Consider the following 24102-nt stretch of genomic DNA (forward strand, 5'->3'; position numbering starts at 1 on the left):
CATAGTTGTTACTTAATCTAATAAATCGTATTTTCACTAAGATAGCAACAACGACGATGGTAATAATAATAGCATAGGGTGACAGAAAGCACTTTCTGTCAGGAAGCCCTGACCTGGGATCCCATGGTTGAAAAGAAAATGCAATAATTGTGACACCAAGGGAATTAAGAGCCTTAGGGATGTGTTGTTAACATCTATGTGATGGACGCTCCATGCCATGTGACTGAAAGGATCACCTCTTCCTTATGCCTGTTGTCATGGTGACAAGCTTATGGCAAGCAGGTTTGTATGATACATACTTACTGTACTCCCCCCCATTATTCTCCTTTGTAGGAGCTTTGGACATTTCTTTTTTTACTCATCTCTACCCCATCTTATGAAATTAATAATTTTTGTCTGTTTGTTTTTCGAGATAGTATTTTTCTGTGTAACAGTCTTAGCTGTCCTGTCCTGGAACTTGCTTTGCAGATCAGGCTGGCCTCGAACTCACAAACATCAGCCTGCCTCTGCCTCCCGAGTGCCATAACTAAAGGTGTGCGCCAACACCGCCAGGCGAAATTAAGATTTTAATGAAACTCTGAGAGACAGATTCGCCAGTAGTTGGTGGAAATAATTTAGAAAGCTCCCATTTACACTCTAAGTTCTTACAATCAGTGGAACCAGAATACTTAGGATTCATTCGCAATACACAACACCTGCACCACTGTCTGTGAGAATTGCTTTTAAGGTTAGGGAGAGCGGCATATGCCTTTCATACGAAACCAGCTTTGTCTGCAAAGCAAGTTTCAGGACAGCCAGGTTTACACAGAGAAACCCTGTTTCGAAAAGCGAGGGAAAAAAAAGAATTTCTTTAATAAGAGTACTCATTTCCTGCAGCCAAATTCCCATTTTTAAGAAAAAAAAAACACTTAAAAGGGAAGACTCAAAGTTGCCTTTTAAAAAGAAAAACAAAAGCCACATTGAACACTTAAGTAGCTAGCAGCTCCGCAACCTCAGAGGCACGGGAAGGGCACGGCGGCCTGCCCTGCCCCAGCCCCCACCCCAAGCCGGGCAGGTCCTTTGGGTCTCAGTCTGGTCCCACACACTGCAGGCTCCTCCTCTCTCCCCGCCCTGCTCATCATCTCAGGCCTGCCTCCCCGGGTCCATCACTTCAGGCTCCGCCCCCTTCCTGCCCATCATTTCCCCAGGTTCCGCCCCTCGCCGGCCTGCCAGTCATCTCAGGCCCCGCCCCGGCCCGGTTCCTGCCTGGGGTTCCGCAGGCCTGCGAGGGCCGCCAGGGGTCGTCGCGCCCTTCCGCGCACTTCCTCCCGCCCTCCCCGCCCCACGCGGCTGTTGGCGCCAGAGTCAAACGGGGAGGCCGCCGCGCGCACCATGGTAAGAGCGAGCCCGCCACGCGCGCACCCCCGGGCTTCGGGGCGGCGGGGTGTGCGTCTGGCCAGGCCCCGCGCCTCGTGCGTGCGTGCCCGGGCCCTGGCGGCGGCTCGCGCCGCTCTGGGTCCGAAGCGGAGCGTTCCAGAACCGAAGCCCGGCTAGTGGAGTCGGTCCGCGGCCCGGGTCCAAGAGCGCCCCGGGCGCACGTGAGGCCGAGTGAACGCTGAAGTTTGCAGTGTCCCTCGGCTCTGCTGGGACTAGAACGCAGGACCCCGTACAGGCCGGGCACGGCGCTGCCCAGCGGGCTTCACCGCACTGAAGCCCCCCCCCCTCCCCGCCTTTAAGTCCAGGGTGATTGGTACCCAGTCCGCCTGCTTCAGTGGGACTTCTGTGTGCGGGCCAAACCCTGGCTTAAAGTCACCATTGCCTTTGCGAACTATTAATGACTTTCTGCCCATTAGATCCTTTGCATACACACTTTCAAAGTTTCCTGCTGTTCCTTCCGCTTCTGGCGACAGTATAAATGTGTCATTAAAATGACCCGAGATTTTAATATCTTAATTTAGTCAAGTAGCCGTTGCAAAGCGTGGACAAGGATCAGGTTATAGGGCGTTTGTTTGAAGAAACTTGCCCAGCTGTAATTATAACTGATAACGGCTTCTTTGTGGTTCAGCTAACAACCGGGCCACCTGGGCATAAAATGGCCCAAGGAGCCCAGGACCAGACTCTAAACAACTGTGTTACCAGTGCTTCCTGTTATCATGTTTCTCTTTGTAGCGTTAAAGTACCCGACTACAAGGAACTATGCTCTATTGATGTGCCGGCCAACCCTCTTTACAGGACCATTGCCTACTGCCAAGGGGCAGCTAATGGCTGTTAACTCTTCACATACATATTTGCTATTATTTTTATATATGATCAAGAAGAAAGTTCTGGTTAAAGTTAAACTTTTGACCTCTTTGTTAGTCCTGCATTAATAACTATTTTGATTTGGCTGGGCTTGTTATGTAAACAATTATAAGCATAGGCTACAGTTTGAAATTAGAGAAAGTCAACTTTGAGAATGACATGACATTTTTTTAGCTTTTCAGAATGTTACTACAAATGACCGACAGGGCTGATATTAGGAGTTCTGTAATTACTTACTGGACAAGATACAGGCTTGTAAGAAATATCTTGAAGTACTTCACTCAAATAGGAAGTACTAGACCAGTCATAGACCTCAGGTGGCTTTGAATCCCCTTACCTTCAACAAGGCATCCCTGTTTTACCATGAGGAGACACTCCTACCCCAGTTTTAAGTACTGAGTCCTTGTTATTTTTCTTGTTGTCTCTAGTGTCAGTAGGATGGCCTTTTTACATTAAGTATTTTAAATGTGACCTTGGTGCTTTCCAAATGTGACTAGTAATAGCTGCTATAAAAGGGAAAGGAATAAATCAGCTTGAAAGTAATATAAACGTATGGTGCAATTCCTCTGCATTCCTGGAATGACTTTTGTATTTGCTGAGGAGTAAGAGCTTTCCTAAACTGTCCCCTAGCATGTGCTATTAGAGTCTCTTTATTGTTTGCCTCTGGGAATTGCAAAGGACTTTCCAGGAACTCTTTATTAACCAAAGTGTTAAGAGTTTTGCCCCCAGATTTGGGTCCTCTTTTTCTCCTGATTTAGTCACATGATAAAGCCCTAATGTAGGGAGCTGAGGGGGCCTTGAATGAGTGAGGTCCTGAGTGGCTGTGTCTGTCGGTGTGCACAGCCTCAAGCCTAGAAGGATGGCAAAGTCTTTCCAGGGAGACCCAGTTCAGAGTGCTGACAGTGTGTGGGGAAAATGTACACGGTAGCTTTATTCCCTTCTGGTGTTTATGGCCTGAAGACTGCTGAATTGCAGAGGCTGCTTTCGGTTACCAAGATTAGCTAAACCTGCCTCCTTGTTCAGATGTACATAATAAGCCTGCCTCCTTGTTTATCTATGTAATAACCACTGTATTACATATAAAGTCATCTGCCTCTCTGCTTAACTCTGTAATGAGCGCCCTGGGCTTCTGGATTGCTACAGTTTATCCAAGGGCCCAGAGCACCCAATCCCAGCTCTCTGAGTATCCTCTGTCTATCTTTTCTTCATTCTCTTGCTGTCCCAGTCAGGCCCAAGTCCCTAGAGCCTTGCAAGGGTATAACATGCTAAAGAGATTTCTGCTTCTTCTACAGAGCCCCTGCCATCCTGGGAAGTCTAGTGAGAAAAGCAAGTCGAAACAACTGAATATTTTTTAAGTGCACATGCCCAGGCATGTTATCAATATTGCAGTTCAGTTCATGCAGGGTAACTTGGGGTCTAGCCTTTTTAAGGTCCTAGGCATGTATGGTAGCTTGATGCCCACTGACATGGGAAGCTTAGCTGGATGTGAACTTCATGATCGGCTCAGATCCTCCTGCAAGAGAGCAGTGGGGAGGGGTTATAAAATGCCCCTGGATTCTAGCTCTGCATAACAGCAGTTCTGCATAACTTCCTGGAGTATGCGTACCTCACTGGAGAGTGCTCTGCTTTCTCTATGCAGGCGAGGTGGTGCGCCCCCACCCTCCGTCCCCCCACCTACCTAATTCACCCTGGGTTGTATGTTTAAGACTGTTGAGCATGGGGTTGGAGAGTTGGCACTTTTACTGGTTGTGGTCCTGATGTCCAGGGCTGGCCTGCCTGTCTGCTGTTTAACTTACCTGGCTTGCTAAACTCAGGGCAAAGGGCAGTAGATATCCCGAGTTTCCTCAGTCTGCTGAGACAAATAAACTTCTCTCTCCAGGGCAGGCAATGCTGTGGTGCAAGTATGTCCTGGGAACACATGCTCAGCCTGTGGGTGCAGCACAGCAGAGGGAGGCCCTCCAGGAGAGCATGCCCCAGCTAGATTTGGGAGACCTTTTGGAGTACTGAGGTGCCAGAGCAGAGAGATGCTTTAGGTAGAGGAGCATTTTATACAAGGCACAGAAATGATAGAATGCTTCTAGTAGAGAATTCTGGAAATAATTTTATTGTTAGTATTACAAACCAAATTACATAGTATCTCATTATGGTAAATTTGGGGTGGGGTGGGGAGTTACTCAAAGTAGTAGGTTAGGGTCAGGTGATAAAGAGCCTCCTATATCCTTTCAGGGTACTTAGATACGTTGGAGGGTTGGGACCGTTAACAGGTTTTGAACAAGGGGCTGCATAGTCAGGTTTGTTTCTTCCACGGTGTGAAAGCTGAATTTAGAGGATGAGACAAGTGTGTTTAGGCTGTTGAAGACAGATTGCAGGAGCTAGCCAATGAAGGCTTGAATCCAAGCAGAGGTAATAGGGTGGACCAGGCAGGATATAATAGAGCAGTGGTTCTCACCCTGTGGGCTTTGACCCCTTTGGAGGTCAAATGACTTTTCACAGGGGTCACCTTAGACCATTGGAAAACAAAGATTTTTACATTGCTATTCATACCAGTAGCAAAATTGCAGTTATAAAATAGCAAGGAAAATAATTTAGTGGTTGAGGGTCACCATAACATGAAGAACTATATTAAAGGTTGAGAACCACTGTATTAGAGATTATTTAAGAACCAGTGTTGACAGAACTTGGTAAAGAAATGAAGGCACTTAGGATGCCTGCCAGGCCTTTGGCATAGGTAGAAAGTGTGTCTGAGACTCTAGGTGTAGAATAGCAGGTTTGTAGTGTGTAGGAGAGGAAGGATTCAGTTTGGACCGCTTGAGTTTGAAGTCTGTCCAGCAGGCAGGTAGAGACATGAGATGGCAGTTCAGGAGCATATTTGGGGCCAGATATAAAGATCTGTGGTCTCATCACAGTGTTAATTAAAATGAAAGAAGATGAGATCAAAGAAGAGATTTGAAGAGAGGAAGGGCTCAATGGTGGATCCTAGGGACTGCTGTGTTCCAGAGCGACAGAGGGAGAAGAAAAATGTGAACTTGGAGGCTGCTTACTTACACAAACATGCTCATCAAGAAACAACATAATCTTGTTGCTGTGGAAATGAGTGGGTTTCTAGTTTTTGCTAGAAGAAATACAGATCCTTTTCTCAAGTGTTGGAGAGTGATGCTTTCCGGTGGGGGCAGAATGAGTTCTCATCTCATTACATCTTAACAAGCAAGTGTATTTTCCTATGATCTGTTGTGTAGTAATTTCCTCCAAAATTCCAACTTGCCGTCCCAGAGAGACTTTAAGATGTCGGATGTGGAAAGGGCGGTAAAACAGCAGATATTTGGACTGGATATTCGCGTGGGAGTGTAGCAACAGTGTGGTCTAAGGCAGCAGTTCTCTACGGGGGGGGGGGGCGCACACCCTGTGTTCATAGGGCCCCATATCAGATACCCTGCATATCTCTTGCACTGTAATTCATAACTTACAGTTATGAAGAAACAATGAAAGAATTTTATGGTTGGGGGTCACCACAACTGAGAAACTTTATTAAAGGGTGTCAGCATTAGAAACATTGAGAACCACAGCTTTAAGGGGAGGTGAAACACTTCAATCGTGCAGGAAGGCTCATTAAATTAAGACAGGAAGTAAACAATTCAAAATAGCTTCAGGAAGTCCCTGAAATTGACCCGGGGCACGCCACTAGAATATGTAAGCAGTGGTAGAGACTGCTGAGAGTCTCTCTCTTAGACAAGCCCAGCAGCCTGAAGAGAGCAGGGACCGTGTTGAAGTGCTGCAGGGTGTCCATGGTACTCCGAGTTCCCAGCTTTTTGGGCTGTCACCCATGCTGTGTTGTCTTTGGTGGTGCAGCTGTCTTTGAGTTATTTCTGCTCTTGTAAGTCCTTATCCGTGTTGCAGTTAAGTAACCCCAACAAAATTCACAGGTTCACCCAGCTGGACTTTGGTGGTGCTCATACTTTGATCTGTCGTCTGTTCTCTGCTTCTTGCGATTAGACACTTGCTCATGTTTACCGAGGAAACACAGCATAATCCTGTGCAGTTTTTGAGAAGGTGCAGAAACAGGACCAGTGAGGTAACAGTGCTTGCTGCTAAGCCTGACTGCCTGAGTTCAGTCCCTGGAACCACATAGAGGAAGGAGAAAACTTTTAGAAGGCTTTCCTCTGACCTCTACACATAGCTTCCTTTCCCCCCAAATTAAATAGTAAATAAATCCCAAACCCCAGACAAGTGATGTTTCTCATATTGTTTTTATTTTTCTTGTAATTTTTGCATTAAAGAAACTTGGCTCCTCTTTTTGTTTAATTGGAATGCAAGTTGATATGTACTATATATATATATATAATATACAATAAGAATTGTTTATCTTATTTTCAAGTTTGATAAAGATTTACAGGTATCATGCATAGGCTTCCTTTTTCCATTTGGGTAGCTTTTTTTCTTACTTGAGCCTTTACACTGCTGCCACCATTCATTTTTTTTCTCAATTAAATATTTAAAAATTGCCTGGCGGTGGTGGCGCACGCCTTTAATCCCAGCACTTGGGAGGCAGAGGCAGGCGGATCTCTGTGAGTTCGAGGCCAGGCTGGACCGACAGCCTCCAAAACAATACAGAGAAACCCTGTCTCGTAAAACCAAAAAATTAAAATTAAAATTAAAAATTTATGTCCGTGGGTGCTTTGCCTGTGTGTATGCCTAGGGCCCAGGGAGGCAGAAGAGGGGGCAGATGTTCTGGGACTGGAATTACAGACAAAGCCACCATGTGAGGGCTGGGAATTGGACCCTGCCCTCTGGTTTTTAACTGCTAAGCTCCCCCCAGCCGCTGCTACTGCCGTTCTTACACTCCAGTTTAGCTCTAATCTTGTCTCTGCTCAGCTTTAGAAGTTCCTCAGCACGTGTTCATCGTCTTGGTAGGATCCACGCTTCCTGTTAGCCTCTGGTAATTGACTCCAGGTGACTTTTTGAATTGTATCTTCCATTTTCTCCCTCCTCAGAGTCCATACGGTAACTGTCTCGCGACTCGACTGTGCGTCCCTGACACTGCCTGTGCGTGGGGTTTGCACAAGACGCCCCTCCCCACTTCCAGCTTGACCAAATCCTTTTCATCTCTAGCGTTCTAGATTAGTCCCTTCCCGGGCAGGACTAATCAATTCTGTCCTGGGTATTATGCAGCAATTTGTGCATATAGCTGTTAATTGTTTATAAGTGACTGGCAGTTTTCTTTCCAAAGGTAAGCCTTTTGAAAATTAATACGGTGGCTTCTCATTGGTTCATTTTATAAATACTACATTTCTACAAAGAGTAGACAGAGCAGGTGGCTTGAGTTCACGGCCTACTCCAGGACAGCCAGGCCTATACAGAAAAACCCTGTCTCAAAATAAATAAACAAATAAATATAAAATAAAATAAAAATATTATTGCTCTCAGTTTGTGTAGGGAAATTGGCAGTCCCTACTTCAAGGATTGGTTTATAGTAATTGGAATCTTTAGACCAGGGTGTGAAAGTGACAAACCTTTTGATATTAGACAAAATCACGCAGTTTTTAATATAATGAGATGCCAAATTGTTGTAAAATGCTGTTTTTAAGACTGCGGCTTTTGTTGTTTTTGCTTTATGCTTTAGTCAAAGAAGAAAGGACTGAGTGCAGAAGAAAAGAGAACCCGTATGATGGAGATATTTTTTGAGACAGTAAGTTACCTCCCTATTGTTCTTAGTATTTTGTGTAAGTCCACATTATTTTCCCAGGATGCTGTGTATCCTTCTATGAGGTAATTAGATGTTAATGGTTCTTGAGGGGCAGATAAAATTCTCCAATGTTTTTGCTCCTCTGAGCTGTGGAATAGAAGAGCCTTATCCCCTAGCTCATCGTCTTTTATCCACACTGTCCTGTAGACTGATACAGGAATTCTCTTTCTGAGTCTTATCTTTGATTATGACCTCTTTCTGAAATAATTGTGTAGTTTGCTGGGTGCTGACCATCCCCAGGCATTTACTGTAGGTTTTCTGATTTCACCAGTGCACGGTCCTGGGGGTAAGCTTTGCTTTATAGCTGAGGACTCCAGAGACAGCGTCTGAACGGCCTACAGGGGCTCAGAAAACAAGAGTGGACATTATCCGGTTTAATCCAAGGAGGGTCTCCTGGTTTCAAAGGGAGCACAGAGACCCTTCTGCTTTGTGTTTACAGCCTGTGTATGGCATTGTGATGGTACCCAAGACTCAACTTATCCCAAAGGTGTGTGCCGGCCACTAAAGAAATAAAGTTTCAGCTTCACTAAGTGGTAGTCAGAGTTCAAAACCAGGCTCTAGGCCCTACTTTCTTTACCATGCTCCTGTACGTGGGTCTTTGTTTTGTAAAGAAACAAGTCCGAACAGGCTTTTCGCTCCACAAGAAATTCTTCATAGACCTTTATCTCACTGGCTATTTTCATTCTGTGCAGATGGGGGAAAATGGTAAAATATTATGTTGGTAAAATTCCTTTTCATCTTGATAATGCAGATTTTCAATACAGTTAAAATAGTCGGAGGACTTTAAAAAGTCTAGGCACATTTTTTTTTGTTTTTTTGTTTTTTTTCTAGACAGTGTTTCTCTGTGGCTTTGGAGGCTGTCTTAGAACTAGCTCTGTAGACCAGGCTGGTCTCGAACTCACAGAGATCCTCATGCCTCTGCCTCCTGACTGCTGGGATTAAAGGCGTGTGCCGCCAACACCTGGCTACATCCATATGTTTTTAAAACCAGTGCAAGACTGTCACTGAGAAGATGAAGTTGTATCAGTTTTTTTTCTGTGCCCTTGGGGCAAGAACAGACTTAATTTCTTCCAGACACTGGAGACCCAAAGAAAGTAGTCAGTAGATTGACTTTATCCTTTTTGTGTTGGTCTTCTCAAATACAAAAGCTGGCCATTTCTGGGCTAAAAATGTTCAACTTCAATGGCACTAAAGACTAGCAGCTTAAAGATGGTCAATGACAAGTTTTTTCTGCCGAGATAAATAATCAGGCGTGTCAGTTGGTTTCACTGAGATCGTGTGTTCCCATTCTACCTTTACGTGATGATGCTGTATGTTGCTGCATACTTACTTCATGTCAGCTGTTGGGATGGAATTGAAAATATTAACAGTGAACTTTGGCTACAATGGAAAACTTTGCATCTGTTTTCTCCTGAATGAGACGCCGTATTTCTGGGATCTAGACTGATGCCAAATGTTGGTAAATATTAGACATCAACCCTCTTCAGTAATTCCAACCAAATCAATATTATGGTCTAAGCTTGAAAACCATGGATTCTGGAATTCAGTTTCTGAATATGGACTCTAATTCCATTGTTGATAAGTAAAATTCCAGTAAGGTCAAACATGGCTACTAGCCATCAGTTATAGAATTTGACTTTAGATATGGATAGTGGCCCTTCTCAAAGATGGTGTCATGGCCAAATGCTCACTATGTGGTATTAAGGAGAAAATGCAAAATCTGAAAGAATATTGCTGTATGGTTATACATGTTAATGGTAGGGTTGTGTTTTATAATCTGTTTTCCCAGTTACCCCTGGGGAATGTGTTATCACCTTCTGAATTAATCAGAAAGCTTACCAGCTAAGCACTGTGTACCACAGGATCACGAATGCTAGCTAAGTGCCGTATGCCATGCTGCCTCTAGACACAAGTGCTGGCAAGTGTTGTGTGCCAAACTGATTTGATTATTATTTTTTTAAAGATTATTTATTTATAGCGTGTACAGTGTTCTACCTGCTGTTGTCCTTGCAGGCCAGAGGAGGGCACCAGATCTCATCATAGGTATTTGTGAGCCACCATGTGGTTGCTGGGAATCGAACTCGGGTCCTCTGGAAGAGCAGTCAGTGTTCTTAACCTCTGGGCCATCTCTCCAGCCCCCAAACTGCTTTTAATCATGAGTGATTCACCAACAATGTTTTAGAAATCTTTTCAAAACATTTACAGTAGCTCATGAAGAGACCACAAATGCATTTGTCAGCTCACTCCTTTATCCATTCATCAGTTCTTTTTGTTTTGTTCCAGGCCTCTTTTTTATATTTTATTTTTACTTTTGGAAGCTAGGGTTTTTTTTTATGTTTATTTAGGTTTTTATTATGTGTACAGTATTCTACCTTTATGTTTGCCTTCAACCACAAGAGGGCACCGGATCTCATTACAGATGGTTGTGAGCCACCATGTGGTTGCTGGGAACTGAACTCAGGACCTCTGGAAGAGCAGCCAGTGCTCTTAACCTCTGAGCCATCTCTCTGGCCCCCCAGACCTCTTTGTAAAGTATATATTTTTAAAAATACTTTCTTTTAGGCAGTATCTGTTTCCTCAGTCCTGTAAAATGTCTGGATAAGCAGAGGTTTTGGACTTAGTTCCATCCAGGTGAACTTGCTTTTTCAGCTAATTTAGAAAACAGTGGATCTCCATCTCATCCACACAGTTGCAGTGTTTCCCTCTGATTACAGAATGCGTTAGTCTTCCCAAACAATATCACCTTCAACGTTATAGTGCTTTCCAGCGCTTAAGAAAGGAGCAGTCAGCAGTGTCCCCTGACCGCCAGATGACTCTGTGTTTTCCCCACAGTGTTTTGTTCTGCATGTCTTAAGTGAACCTATGTGTGCACAGGTGATTGAGACACCGTGAGCTGGATGTTGTCTGTCCTGTAGAGTTAACTTTTCATGACCTTAAATGAAAGTGAACTTGGCAGTTGTCTGTGACTTGTAGCTACAGCTGCTAAATCTGTGGAGCATGCGACATACAAAGTAAAGCACTTCTCCCTCTGTCTTTTTCCTTTGGTTCCTTTCCCTCCCTCATTTCCTCTCCCTTCTCTCTCTCCCTACTTACTTCTCTCCCTCCCTCCCTCCCTTCCTTTTTTTTTTTTTTTTTTTTTTTTTGTTGTTGTTGTTTTGTTTTTCAAGACAGGGTTTCTCTGTGACTTTGGAGGCTGTCCTGGAACTAGCTCTTGTAGACCAGGCTGGCCTCGAACTCACAGAGGTCCGCCTGCCTCTGCCTCCCAAGTGCTGGGATTAAAGGCATGCGCCACCAACGCCCGGCCCCCTTCATTCCTTTTAAAGGTGTGACCTTTTTATATTGCCCAGGCTGCCCTCACAATTCTGGTCCAAAGCAGTAGTCCCATCACTGAGCCTGTTTTTATTCTTCCTTCTTTCTTTCCTTCCTTCCTTCCTTCCTTCCTTCCTTCCTTCCTTCCTTTTTTCCTCCCTCCCTCCCTCCCTCCCTCCCTCCCTCTCTATCTGTCCCTTCAGCTTTATAATTCTGTTGGCAGGTTTTTGTTTTTTTAACATACGAATCCCCAATTCCCCCCCCCCCCTTCCCCTTCCCATATTTGCTCCTCAGAGTGAATCATGGGGAATCAACAGGTCTGTCAATCACCATGCCAAGGCAGGACCAAGGCCCTCCCCTGCTGTGTCTAGGCTGAGCAAGGTATCTCTCCTTATGAAATGGGCTCCAAAAAGCCAGTTCATGAACTAGGGAAAGATCTTGGTTCCACTGCCAGTGGCCCCACAAACTGCCCAAGCCATCCATTGTCACCTGCATTCAGGGACCTTAGTTTGGTCCTGTGCAGGTTCCCCTGCTGTCAGTCTGCAGTCAGTGAGCTCCCACTAACTCAGGTCAGCTGTTTCTGTGGGTTCCCCAGCATGGTCTTGACCCCTTTGCTCATACTATTGCTTTTCCCTTTCTTTGACTGGATTCTGGGAGCTCTGCCCAGTGGTTATTTGTGGATCTCTGCATCTGCTTCCATCAGTTACTGGATGAAGGTTCTGTGATGATAATTGTGGTAGTTGTCAATCTGATTAGAGGGGGAGGCCAGTTGATACACCCTCTCCACTATTGCTTAGAGTTGTATCTGGAGTCATCCTTGTGTATTCCTGGGAATTTCCCTAGTGTCAGATTTCTCACTAATCCATAATCCCTCTATCAAAATACTTCTTTCCTTGCTCTCTTTCTCTGTCCTTCCCCCAACTTGACCTTCCCATTCCCCTCATGTTCTCCTCCCCACTCCCCTTCCACCCTACACCCTTCCTCCCGCACTCCCAATTTACTCAGAAGATCTTGTATGTTTTCCCTCCCCAGGGAAACAGTGTATGTCTCTCTTAGGGTCCTCTTTTTTACCTTGCTTCTCTGGGGTTGTGGACTGTAGGCTGGTTATCCTTTGCTTTATGTCTGATATCCACTTATAAGTGAGTACATTTTATATTTGTCTTTCTGGGTCTGGGTTACCTCACTCAGGATGGTTCTTTTCTAGTTCCATCCATTTACCTGCAGATTTCATGAGGTCATTGTTTTTTACTGCTGAGTAGTAGTACTCCATTGTATAAATGTACCACCACATTGTCTTTATCCATTCGTTGGTTGAGGGGCATCTAAGTTGTTTCCAGGTTCTAGCTATTATAAATAATGCTGCTATCAATACAGGTGATCCAATGCCCTTGTAGTATGAGTGTGCATCCTTTGGGTATATGCCCCAAAGTGGTGTTGCTGGGTCTTGAGATAGGTTGATTCCCAATTTTCTGAGAAACTGCCATACTGATTTCTGAAACAGCTGTACCAGTTGGCACTCTGACAAGCAATGGAGGAGTGTTCCCCTTTCTCCACATCCTCTCCAGCATAAACTGTAATCAGTGTTTTTCATCTTAGCTTTTCTGACAGGTATAAGATGTTATCTCAGAGTTGTTTTGCTTTGCATTTCCCTGATGGCTAAGGATGTTGAGCAATTCCTTAAATGTCTTTCAGCTATTTGAGTTTCTTCTGTTGAGAATTCTCTGTTTAGATCTGTACCCCACTTTTTAATGGAATTATTTGGTATTTTGGTGTCTAGTTTCTTGAGTTCTTTGTATGTTTTGGAGGTCAGCCCTCTGTCAGATGTGGAGTTGGTGAAGATCTTTACCCATTCTGTGGGCTGCCATTTTGTCTTGTTGATTGTGTCCTTTGCCTTGTTGAAGAAGCTTCTCAGTTTCAGGAGATCCCATTTATTAATTGTTGCTTTCAGTGTTTGTGCTACCGGTGTTATGTTCAGGAAGTGGTCTCCTGTGCCAATGTATTCAAGACTACTTCCCACTTTCTCTTCTGTGAGGTTCAGTGTGTTTGGATTTATGTTGAGGTCTTTGATTCATTTGGCTTGAGTTTTGTGCATAGCAATAGATATAGATCTATTTGAATTCTTCTGCTTGTCGATCTCCAGTAAGCTAGCACCACTTGTTGAAGATGCTTTCTTTTTTCCATTTTATATTTTTAGCTTCTTTGTCAAAAATCAAGTGTTCATAGGTGTATGAATTATTATCAGGGTCTTCAATTTGATTCCATTGGCCCATCTGTCTGTTTTTATGCCAGTACCAAGCTGTTTTCATTACTGTGGCTCTGTAGTATAGTTTGAAGTCAGGAATGGTGATGCCTCCAAAAGTTTTGACTATCCTTGGTTTTTTCCATATGAAGTTGAGTATTGTCCTTTCAAGGTCTGTGAAGGATTGTGCTGGGATTTTGATGGGAATCCCATTGAATCTGTAGATAGCTTTTGGTAAGATTGCCTTCTTTCTGTGTTAATGCTACCTATCCAAAAGCATGGGGATCTTTCTATTTTCTGATATCCTAGTCAATTTTGTTCTTCAAGGACCTAAAGTTTTTGTTACACAGGTCTTTCACTCATTTGGTTAGAGTTATCCCAAGATATTTTATGTTGTTTGTGGCTATTGTGAAAGGTGTTGTTTCTCTGATTTCTTTCTGAACCCATTTATCATCTGTATATAAGAGGGCTACTGATTTTTTTGAGTTAGTCTTTTTTTTCTCAATATATGTTTTATTTAAATTAGAAACGTGAATGTTTCACATGTCAGTCCCAGCTCCCTCTCCCTCCTCTTCTCCCTTGTCCCTCCACCAGTCCCCCAGCCCCTCACCTAATCACCACATCATTCCCCAGGGAGGGTGAGACCCTCCTTGGGGGCATCTCGAAAGTCTGTCATTTCATCCAGGGCAGGACCTAAGCCCTTCCCCATGTGTCCAGGCTGAGAGAGCATTCCTCTATTTGGAATGGGCTCCCAGAGATCATTCATAAACCATGGTAAACACTGATCTACTACCCAAGGCCCCAGTGATTTCTGTGGCCTCCTCCCTGGCACTACATTCATGGAGTCTGGATTAGTTCCCTGTTGGCCTCTCATCCATCAGTTTGGGATTCAAGAGCTTCTCCTTATCCGGTCAGCTGTCTTTGTGAGTTTCTTTATCATGGTCTTGACCCCTTTGCTCATCACTTCTCTATCTCTGTCACTAGGTTCCAGGAGTTCAGTTCAGTGTTTAGCTGTGGGTATCTGTCTCTGCTTCCATCAGTCCCTGGATGACGGTTCTGGGATGGCATATAGGATAGTCATCAACCCTATCATCAAGGAGGGGCTATTAGTGTAGTCTCTCCACTATTGCTTAGTTTGCCAGTTGGTGTTATCCTTGTATATCTCTGGAGATCTCACTAGTTTCAGCTCTCTCCTCAAGCCTATAATGACTCGATCTATCATGGTGTGTCTCACCCTGCTCTCCTTGAGTTAGTCTTATATCCTGACACATTACTGAAGGTGTTTATCAGTTCCCTGGTAGAATTTTTGGGGTCATTTATGTATATTATCATATCATCAGCAAATATCGAAAGTTTGACTTTTTCCTTTCTAGTTTGTATCCCTTTGATCTCCTTTTGTTGTCTCATTGCTCTAGTTAGAACTTCTAGTACTATATTGGATAGATATGGAGAGAATAAACAGCCTTGTCTTGTTTCTTATTTTAGTGGAATTGCTTTGAGTTTCTCTCCATTTAGTTTTATGTTGGCTGTTGGCTTGCTGTATATTGCCTTTATTATGTTTAGGTATGTTCCTTGTATCCCTGATGTCTCTGAGACCTTTATCATGAAGGGGTGTTGAATTTGTCAAAGATGATCATGTGTTTTTTTTCTTCCAGTTTGGTTGGGAGACTTTTGATAGCTGTTTCTATTTTCTTAGGGGTTATAGGTCTATTTAATTTATATATCTGGTCTTGTTTAATTTTGGTATGTGGTACTTATCCAGAAAATTGTCCATTTCCTTTAAATTTTCCAATTTTTTGTAGTACAGGTTATTTAATTATGACCTAATGATTGTCTGGATTTTCTCAGTGTCTGTTGTTATGTCTCCTTTTTAATTTCTGATTTTTTAATATGGATATTCTCTCTCTGCCTTTTGGTTAGTTTGGATAAAGTTTTATCTAGTTGATTTTCTCAAAGGACCAACTATTTGCCTCATTGATTCTTTGTATTGTTTTCTTTGTTTCTGTTTTATGGATTTCAGCCCCCAATTTGATTATTTCCAGCATTCTGTTCCTCTTGGGTGAGTTTACTTGTTTTTGTTCTAGAGCTTTCAGTTGTTCTGTTAATTCACTAGCGTGGGATTTCTCCAGCTTCTTTATGTAGGCACTTAGTGCTGTGAACTTTCCTCGTAGCACTGCTTTCATTGTGTTTCATAAGTTTGGGTATGTTGTGTGGTTGTTTTCACTGAACTTTAGGAAGTCTTTCATTTCTTATTTCTTCCTTGACCCAGTGGTGATTCAGTTGAGCATTGTTCAGTTCCATGAGTTTGTGGACTTTCTGTCATTAGTGTTGTTGCTGAAACTTTAAGCCATGATGATCTGATAAGATACAGGGTGTTACTCCAGTTCTTTTGTATCTGTTGAGGTTTGCTTTGTTACCAAGATATGGTCACTTTTATAGATGGCTCCAGGAGGTGCTGAGAAGGTATATTCTTTTGTGTTTGGGTGAAATGTTCTGTAGATGCCTGTTAAACCCATTTGCGTCATGACATCTGTTAGTTCCCTTGTTTCTTTGTCAAGTTTCTTTCTGGCAGACCTGTCCAGTGGTGAAGGAGGGTGTTGAAATCTCCCATTATTGGTGTGTGAGACTTGATGTGTGATTTAATAGTAATGTTTCTTTTATAAATGTGGGTGCCCTTTTATTTGAGGCATAGATGTTCAGAATCAAGACTTCATCTTGATGGTTTCTTCCTGTGACAAATATGAAATGTCCTTTTTCATCTCTTTGATTAATTTTAGTTTGAAGTCTGTTTTGTTAAATATTAGGAGAACTACACTAGGTTGTTTCTTAGGTCCATATGATTGGAAAAATCTCTTCTCAACCCTTTACTCTGAGGCAATGCTGTTTTTGAAGTTGAGGTGTGTTTCTTGTATGCAGCAGAAGGATGGATTCTGTTTTCTTATCCATTTTGTTAGCATGTGTCCTTTTATAGGCAGATTGAGTCCATTGATGTTAAGGGATGTTACTGATTAGTGAGTGCTAGTTTCTGTTATTTTTGTTTTTCTTGTTGGTAATGGCATTGTGTGTGTGTTTCCCTTCTTTGGGATTAGCTGGTGTGGGGTTATCTATTGCCTGTGTTTTTGTGGATGTAGCTAACTTTCTTGGGTTGGATTTTTCCTTCTAGTACTTTCTGTAAGGCTGGATTTGTAAATAGGTGTAGTTTAAATCTGCTTTCATTAAGGAATATCTTGTTTTCTCTGTGATGATTGAAGGCTTTGCTGGATCTAGTAGTCGGGCTGGCAACTGTGCTTTCTTTTTTTTTTTTTTTTTTTTTTTGGTTTTTCGAGACAGGGTTTCTCTGTAGCTTTGGAGGCTGTCCTGGAACTCACTTTGTAGACCAGGCTGGCCTCGAACTCACAAAGATCCACCTGCCTCTGCCTCCCGAGTGCTGGGATTAAAGGCGTGCGCCACCAACGCCCGGCGCAACTGTGCTTTCTTAGTGTCTGCATAACACCTGTCCAAGACCTTCTGACTTTCATTGTTTCCATTGAGAAGTCAGGTGTATTTCTGGTAGGTCTGCCTTTATTTGTTCTTTGGCCTTTTTCTTTTGCAACTTTTAATTTTTTAAAAAAAATTCTGTATGCTTAGTGTTTTGACTAGTATGTGATGAGGGGACTTTCTTTTTGATGATCCATTTAGTGTATTTGGTGTTCTGTAAGCTTCTTATACTTTCATAGGTGTGTCCTTCTTTAGGTTGGGAAAGTTTTCTATGATTTTCTTGAATATATTTTCTGTGCCTTTGAACTGAACTACTTCTTCTATCCCCATTATTCTTAGGTTAGGTCTTTTCATGGTATCTCAGACTTCCTGAATATTTTGTGTTAAGTATTTGTTGGGTTTAACATTTTCTTTGACTGATGAATCTATCTCTGTAGTATCTTCAATTCCTGAAATTCTCTCTTCCATGTCTGTATTCTCTTGCTTACGCTTGCATCTGTAGTTCCTGATTTCCCATTTCCAGAATTCCATTGGTTTATGTTTTCTTTATTGCCTCTATTTCATTTTAAGTCTTGAAACATTACCTTCACCTGCTTGATTGCTTTTTCTTTAAGGGATTTGTTGATTTCTTCCAATTTTTTTGTTTGTCTTTTCCTCCATTTCTTTAAGGGAATTCTTTATTTCCTCTTTAAGGGCCTCAATCGTCTTCATAATGCTTCACCTGCAATGGGATGTTTGGGTTTTGTTGCTGTAGAACCACTGGTTTCTGGTAGTGCTATATTGTTCTTTGTGTTGTTGAGTTATTCTTACACCGTTGTCTACCGATCTCTTGTGGAGCCTGTGCTTCAGGGGGTCCCTTTCTCCACTTGATGCAGTTGGTGGCTGTGGCTCCATTGATCTCTACCCCAGGTGTAGGTAGGGCAGCGCCTCTGGTGATTGCTCCTCCGGGTACAGGCAGGCCAAGGCTCCTCTAGGTACAGGTGGGTCTGAGGCTCAGGTGGTCGCTGATGTACAGAGAATGGTACTGGATGCTGCCTGGGACACAGGTGGCCTTTCCCACAGGGACTTCTTAAGACAGTTTCTGGAAGCTGCTGCTGTGGATGTTCCTGGGCTGTCTCCACGGGCTGCTCGGCTCTCTGATGCTCCTGGGGTTTGTTTGTTTGTTTTGGTTTTTTTAAAGATTTGTTATTTAAAAATTTGTATGTGCATGAGTGTTGGCTTGCAAGTATGTTTTTGTTTACCATATGCATGCCTGGTGCCCACAGAGGCCAGAAGGGGGCACCAGATCTCCGGAACTACCATGGGGGTATTGGGAACTGAATCAGGGTCCTCTTCAAGAGAAGCTAATGCTTTTAACCACAGAGGCATCTCCAGCCCTCTATTTTTTGCTTTTTCTTAACACAAGAGTATAGAGCAGCTCATTATCTGATGGCACAGAGTTAGTTTTCCTGCTTCTATGAGAAGATGGCTTTTGTTGTTGTTGTCCAGTCATGAATAAATAATTGTGCTCATGTGGAAGTATGTTTATCTTAAGTTCTGTGGGTGACATTGAACGAGATACAACTTTTCTTCTAGTTCTAGAATACTCAATTATAGTGCGTTATTCATTTGTAGGCATAGTTTTTTGATGCTATGCTTTATGAACATGGTTATGGTAAATATAAACAAACAGTAGAAAGTAATTTTGTGTTTTTCACCTTTTTAAACCCTTCTAACCAGAAAGATGTATTTCAGCTGAAAGACCTGGAGAAGCTTGCTCCCAAAGAGAAAGGCATCAGTAAGTACTACAGAGGTGGTGGATGGTGGGGACTTGGGAATCCGGAACTCAGTCGTTCTGCAGTGGTCTTTCCCTTTATGGTCAATACAAACATCTAGAAGTGAGTATATCTGCAACTGACCCATGTACACTTCGTGGCTGTTAGTCGGTTCTTGTGTTTGAACCCTCTGCCCTGGAACAATTAAAAGAGAATAAATACACCTTTGCCCACATGCACACTTATTTTGTATTTTATTTCAAAAGAAGTAAGAATTGTTTCATTTATTTTGTAGCATTTGTCAAATGTGATTTGCTATCTTTACATAGTGTATTAGTTTCATGATGCCGTATCAACAATTTATTATGAATTTGATAGCTTAAAGAAACAAACTTGCCAGGCATTGGTGGCACATGCCTTTAATCCCAGCACTCAGGAGGCAGAGGCAGGTAGATCTCTGTGAGTTCAAGACCAGCCTGGTCTACAAGAGCTAGTTCCAGGACAGCCTCCAAGGCAATACAGAGAAACCCTGTCTCGAAAAACCAAAAAATAAAAAAAAATAAAAAGAAAAGAAACAAACGTATTTTCTCTCAGCCCTAAAGGCAGAAGGTTGACATCAAAGTATAGGCAGGGTTGGTTCCCTCAGAGACTGAAGTACAGGTGGTTTTCATCTTGAGGTCCTTAATTTTCAGTGGCGGGGCATTTGTTTGCTAGTAAGACTTTCCATTGCTATGGTTGAATGCCTGAAAGACAGCTTCAAAGAAGGATTTGGTTTTGCTCACTGTTTCAGAGGATCCAAACTTCCCCCTCCCCCAGGAAGACAGGTAAGGAGAGCAGCTCTCATCACTGAGCTAAGGAAGAAAACATTGTAATTTTCTGTTCTAAAGTCACCACTGTAAACATTTTGGCATATTTTGAAGTTTTGTATGTAAAGATCTGACATTCTGAGAGGGAATCATTCTGCATATACAGTTTTGTGTCTCTGGTTACCTGTGTGTGGATGGGTGTGCTGAGGACTGACCCAGGGCCTCACCACCCATCAACCAGATTGTCTAGAGATACTGCTACTAAAAATATTGTACAATTACATTGTTCTCTGCTCTGGACTGAATTGTGTTCTTCCCCAGTTCATATGTTGAATCCCCAGCCCTTCTGGAAATAGGATTTTCATCAGGGCATTAAGTTAAAAGGTGAGTGTAGTAATACACTGTGTAGTCTCAGCACTTGGAAATCCTGAGTTTGAGTTAGCTTGAGCTCCATGGTGGGAGACTGTCACAGTCAAATGCAGAAACAATTGACTATGTGAGGTTTTAAGAATAGGGCTCTAATTTTAAGATGGGCAGGGGGTGTTGATTTGTATATGTCTCCTGAGGAAAGGCCACCCATAACAAGAACACAGGCTGTCCACACAACAGGCAAGCATCCTCACCAGTAACTGAATTGGGCGCTATCTTGTTCTTGTTGCTGGAACTGTGGGGTTGGGAACTGAACATGTCCTCAGGCTTCTTAAGCCAGTGCTCTCTGGCTGCATCTTAACTGCTGTTTAAGCACCTGGTCTATGGGGTTTGGTTATGGGACCCAAGCAAACTAAAACTCTGTTCATATATTTTATTTCACCTCTCATGTTACTTTAGACTATATCTGTAGAAGTAAAACAGAAAATAAAGGCTTGTGTAGTTCTTAAAATTTGAACATGTAGTCTTAAATTGCTTTCAGGAAAGGCTTGGCCAGTTTATGTTTACACTGACTTTGCATTTCTTTTTCAGTATTGGGGGTTATACCCAGGGCTCTGTGTGTGCTAGGCAAGTACTCTGTCATGGAGTCTCTCTACTGATTTTATTTTTAGAATCCTTTGATTTTCATTTCAGTTTGGATGAGTAGAGTTGAATGTTTTCCACATTTGGTGTTGATTTTATTTATTAGATCTTTAAATTTTAAATAAGTTTTATAGCTAGAGATCTGTTCTAGGGAAAATTTAAATGGATATTAAAATAGGGATATAGTTTTTGGTACCTAGAAAGTAAACATTATTAGTATATTCCGATTTTAAATATTAGCTCTAACTATTGGAACTAGGTTGTTTCTTTATTGAGTAATCTTTTACAACTTTTAGTTTTCTTCATGGAAGGTAATACATGCTTATTTTGGGGGAAAAATAAATAAGAAAGTGAGAATCGCTGCTGTCTGCCATCTGAACTCCTGTCGCATTAATACATGCTGACTCTTCTGTATTACACATTCTATACAGTGCAACATGTGTTTATCTGTCGCATTAATACATGCTGACTCTTCATTCTTCTGTATTACACATGCTATACAGTGCAACATGTATTTATCCATATCAATAAAATTGTTGTATAACATTGCATTTTTAAAAAAATCCAATTATTGGGCTAGTTTCCAGGTTCTTTTGCTACTGATAAAAATGCTTTGATAAACATGTACATCCATATTTATGCTCTGTGGCTGAGTTTATAAAAGTGAAATTTATTCAAGAAGAAAAGACATGCATCTAAAGTTTTAGATATATACTTCCATATTTTCAGCCATGTTGGGAATACCAGTTTCCTTGAATTCCTTCTTCTGTCTTTGAATGTTTTTCATTTGGTAGTCCAGGAGGCGTGCCGTTTGTTTTACTTTGTCTTCACTTTAGAGTGGACTTGAAAAGGCTAGGGGTGGAGCTTAGCAATACAGCACTTGTCCAGCATGTTCCAAACCCTGGTTTCAAACGCTAGTACTAAAAGTATAGGTGTTGTTGAAATATATTGAGCATGATTATTTCTGGACCACTTTTATTTATTCTTAAATTAGCACACAAGCTGACAGGTTTCCTTATAGCATTGAGGTGTGCACTCCAGTTTGGTTAGCCTTCCTTCCCCTCCCCCACCGCATTATCCCCCTCCAAGTGCTAGGACTGTCTGCCTCCACCCATCGTCACCTTTCCACTTCATGTCTTTTGTGTCCTGATACTGTTTGCACCTTCTTTTCTACAGTTGGTTTTTCTTCCCCCACAGGCCCCTTTCTAAAATTTCATGACCTCTGCCCACACTTGCTCCCACATAATCACACAAGATCTGCATGTTAGAAAGGACATTCATTCGATGCTTGCCTTTGCGAGCTCGGGTTACCTCACTCGATAATGCACATACAGATGCCCGTTGATGTGCTAATATCTTTCTTAGTTCTTAACTGCTGTTTTGCAAGTGTTTCTCCAGTTTTTACCTGCTTTTGAATTTTATTTATGATGCTGTTAACACAGACTCTGTAAACATTTTCTCCCCAGCTGCTATGTCTGTCAAAGAGGTCCTTCAGAGCTTGGTAGATGATGGTATGGTTGACTGCGAGAGGATTGGAACTTCCAATTACTATTGGGCTTTTCCAAGCAAAGCTCTGCATGCCAGGAAACGAAAGCTGGAGACTCTGACCTCTCAGGTAAGGCACCTGGTTTTGAGGAGGTGTGCTTGGTAACACGGATGTGTTTTCCCCAATACTCATTCAGTGCCCTCTCTTTTTTTTCCAACTTGGTACATTCTTTTATTTATACTTTTAATTCTTTTTTTTTTATCAACTACAGTTCTCTCTCCTTCTCCTTCTCCCCCTTCCCCTACCTCCCTCCTACCAGCCCCCATCCACTCCTCAGAAGGGTAAGGCCTCCCATAGGGAGTCAACAAAACCCGGCACATTCAGTTAAGACAGGACCAAGCCGCCCCTCCCCCCATCAAGGCTGAGCAAGACATCCCAAACATATGGAATGGGTTTCAAAAAGCTAGCTCATGTCAGTGCTTTCTCTTAAACTTTAAAAATACGTTATTACAAAGTCTAAAGAAAATTACCATCTCTTTCTCGTAAAGCGTATGTCTAGGGTTATAGCTAGTGCTAGGATGCTTCTGTGGCTTTTGCAGGGCCCTGGGTTTCTCTCCCACACACCTCAAACATGAAACCATACAATGACCTTAGAATACTTCATGTTTTATTTTCCTACATACTACATTATTTTCTAGTATTTTAGTTCCTTTAAAAAAATCAGTAGATTCTGGGAGGACAGTCTTATGTTTAGGTTCATAGGAAACTTGATAGGAAAGTAGAAAGCACTTCTCACATCTTAAGCTTTTGTCCAGAGGTTTCCCTCAGTTCCCTATCCATAAGTCTTTCCAGAATGCACTTACCACAGTCAAGTCAGACTGTTACCTAATGAATGTAAATTCTGTGTAGACAATTATTTTTATAGAATAATAACAAAAATGTAAAATTCTGTGCATTTTCAGTACATATAAATTTTTCCCCTGAATATTTTCAGTTCCTAACTGATTGAATCAGTGTTATGTGAAACCCATGAGTACAAGGGCAAAATATAGCTGGGCTGTGGTGGTGCACGCCTTTGATCCCAGCACTCGGGAGGCAGAGGCAGGTGCATCTCTGTGAGTTTGAGGCCAGCCTGGTATACAGAGTGAGTTCCAGGACAAGCTCCAAAGATACACAGAGAAACCCTGTCTCAAAAAACCAAAAACAAAAAAACAAGGGCCAAGCACAAAGAATTTTTCTTTTGGTTAAGATTTGCTTAGTACATTCCATTTCCTTATATTTATTTTTGTGTTTTCTATTTCAGTGTGTTTCTTGTAAGAATATATAATTGGGTTTTACATTTTTATGTAAACATAATCTCTGCCTGTAAGTTAGTGTGTTAGACCACTTATATTTAGTGTTAGAATCAGTGTTCATAGTAACTAAGTGTAAGTACTTGGGTAATCTTGGTAGAAGCAAGCAAGAATGTCTTGCTAGTACCATAAATGTAACTATTTCAAAATTGAGGGTATTTGATGTTTATACTGAATGATTAAAGAATAGGGTGTTCTTATTCCCACTGCTCTGGTTTTCTTGGAATACTATGTGAGTAAAAAGATTAACAACAGGCCGGGCGTTGGTGGCGCACGCCTTTAATCCCAGCACTCGGGAGGCAGAGGCAGGCGGATCTCTGTGAGTTCGAGGCCAGCCTGGTCTACAAGAGCTAGTTCCAGGACAGCCTCCAAAGCCACAGAGAAACCCTGTCTCGAAAAACCAAAAAAAAAAAAAAAAAAAAAAAAAGATTAACAACATAAGCTGAATTTACCAAATTGTCATATAAATTAGCTGCTTTCAATATACTCCTGTCTTACTGGTCTGAGAGTTGACATCAAGTGTACTTTTGAGTCCAGCCTTCCCTGTAGTTCCTTTTAGAAGCCAGAGGTCAGAACTTAGTGTGACACACCTCTGTAAATCAGAAGTTAAGGCATGCTAACGTGTGCAGTAGGTCCTGTGCCTCCTGC

General features: G+C 42.3%; 1 protein-coding gene across 2 annotated transcripts in view; it reads left to right on the forward strand.

Moving 5' to 3' along the window:
• The first annotated feature begins 1199 nt into the window (after positions 1-1199).
• The window catches only part of Mnd1 (meiotic nuclear divisions 1), a 62714-nt gene continuing 39811 nt past the window's right edge, over positions 1200-24102 (forward strand). The window contains exons 1-4 of one of the 2 annotated variants that reach the window (XM_013120589.3): positions 1200-1374; positions 7898-7963; positions 18765-18822; positions 22083-22231. In XM_013120589.3, coding sequence (XP_012976043.2) covers positions 1372-1374; positions 7898-7963; positions 18765-18822; positions 22083-22231 — 276 coding nt within the window. In that variant the 5' untranslated portion in view covers positions 1200-1371. Of the gene's footprint in view, positions 1375-7208; positions 7228-7897; positions 7964-18764; positions 18823-22082; positions 22232-24102 lie in introns of those variants that run through there. The other variant, XM_040752583.1, reaches the window with a different exon arrangement.

This window comes from Mesocricetus auratus, unplaced genomic scaffold, assembly GCF_017639785.1.
Source record: "Mesocricetus auratus isolate SY011 unplaced genomic scaffold, BCM_Maur_2.0 Super-Scaffold_100009, whole genome shotgun sequence".
Lineage (NCBI taxonomy): Eukaryota > Metazoa > Chordata > Mammalia > Rodentia > Cricetidae > Mesocricetus > Mesocricetus auratus.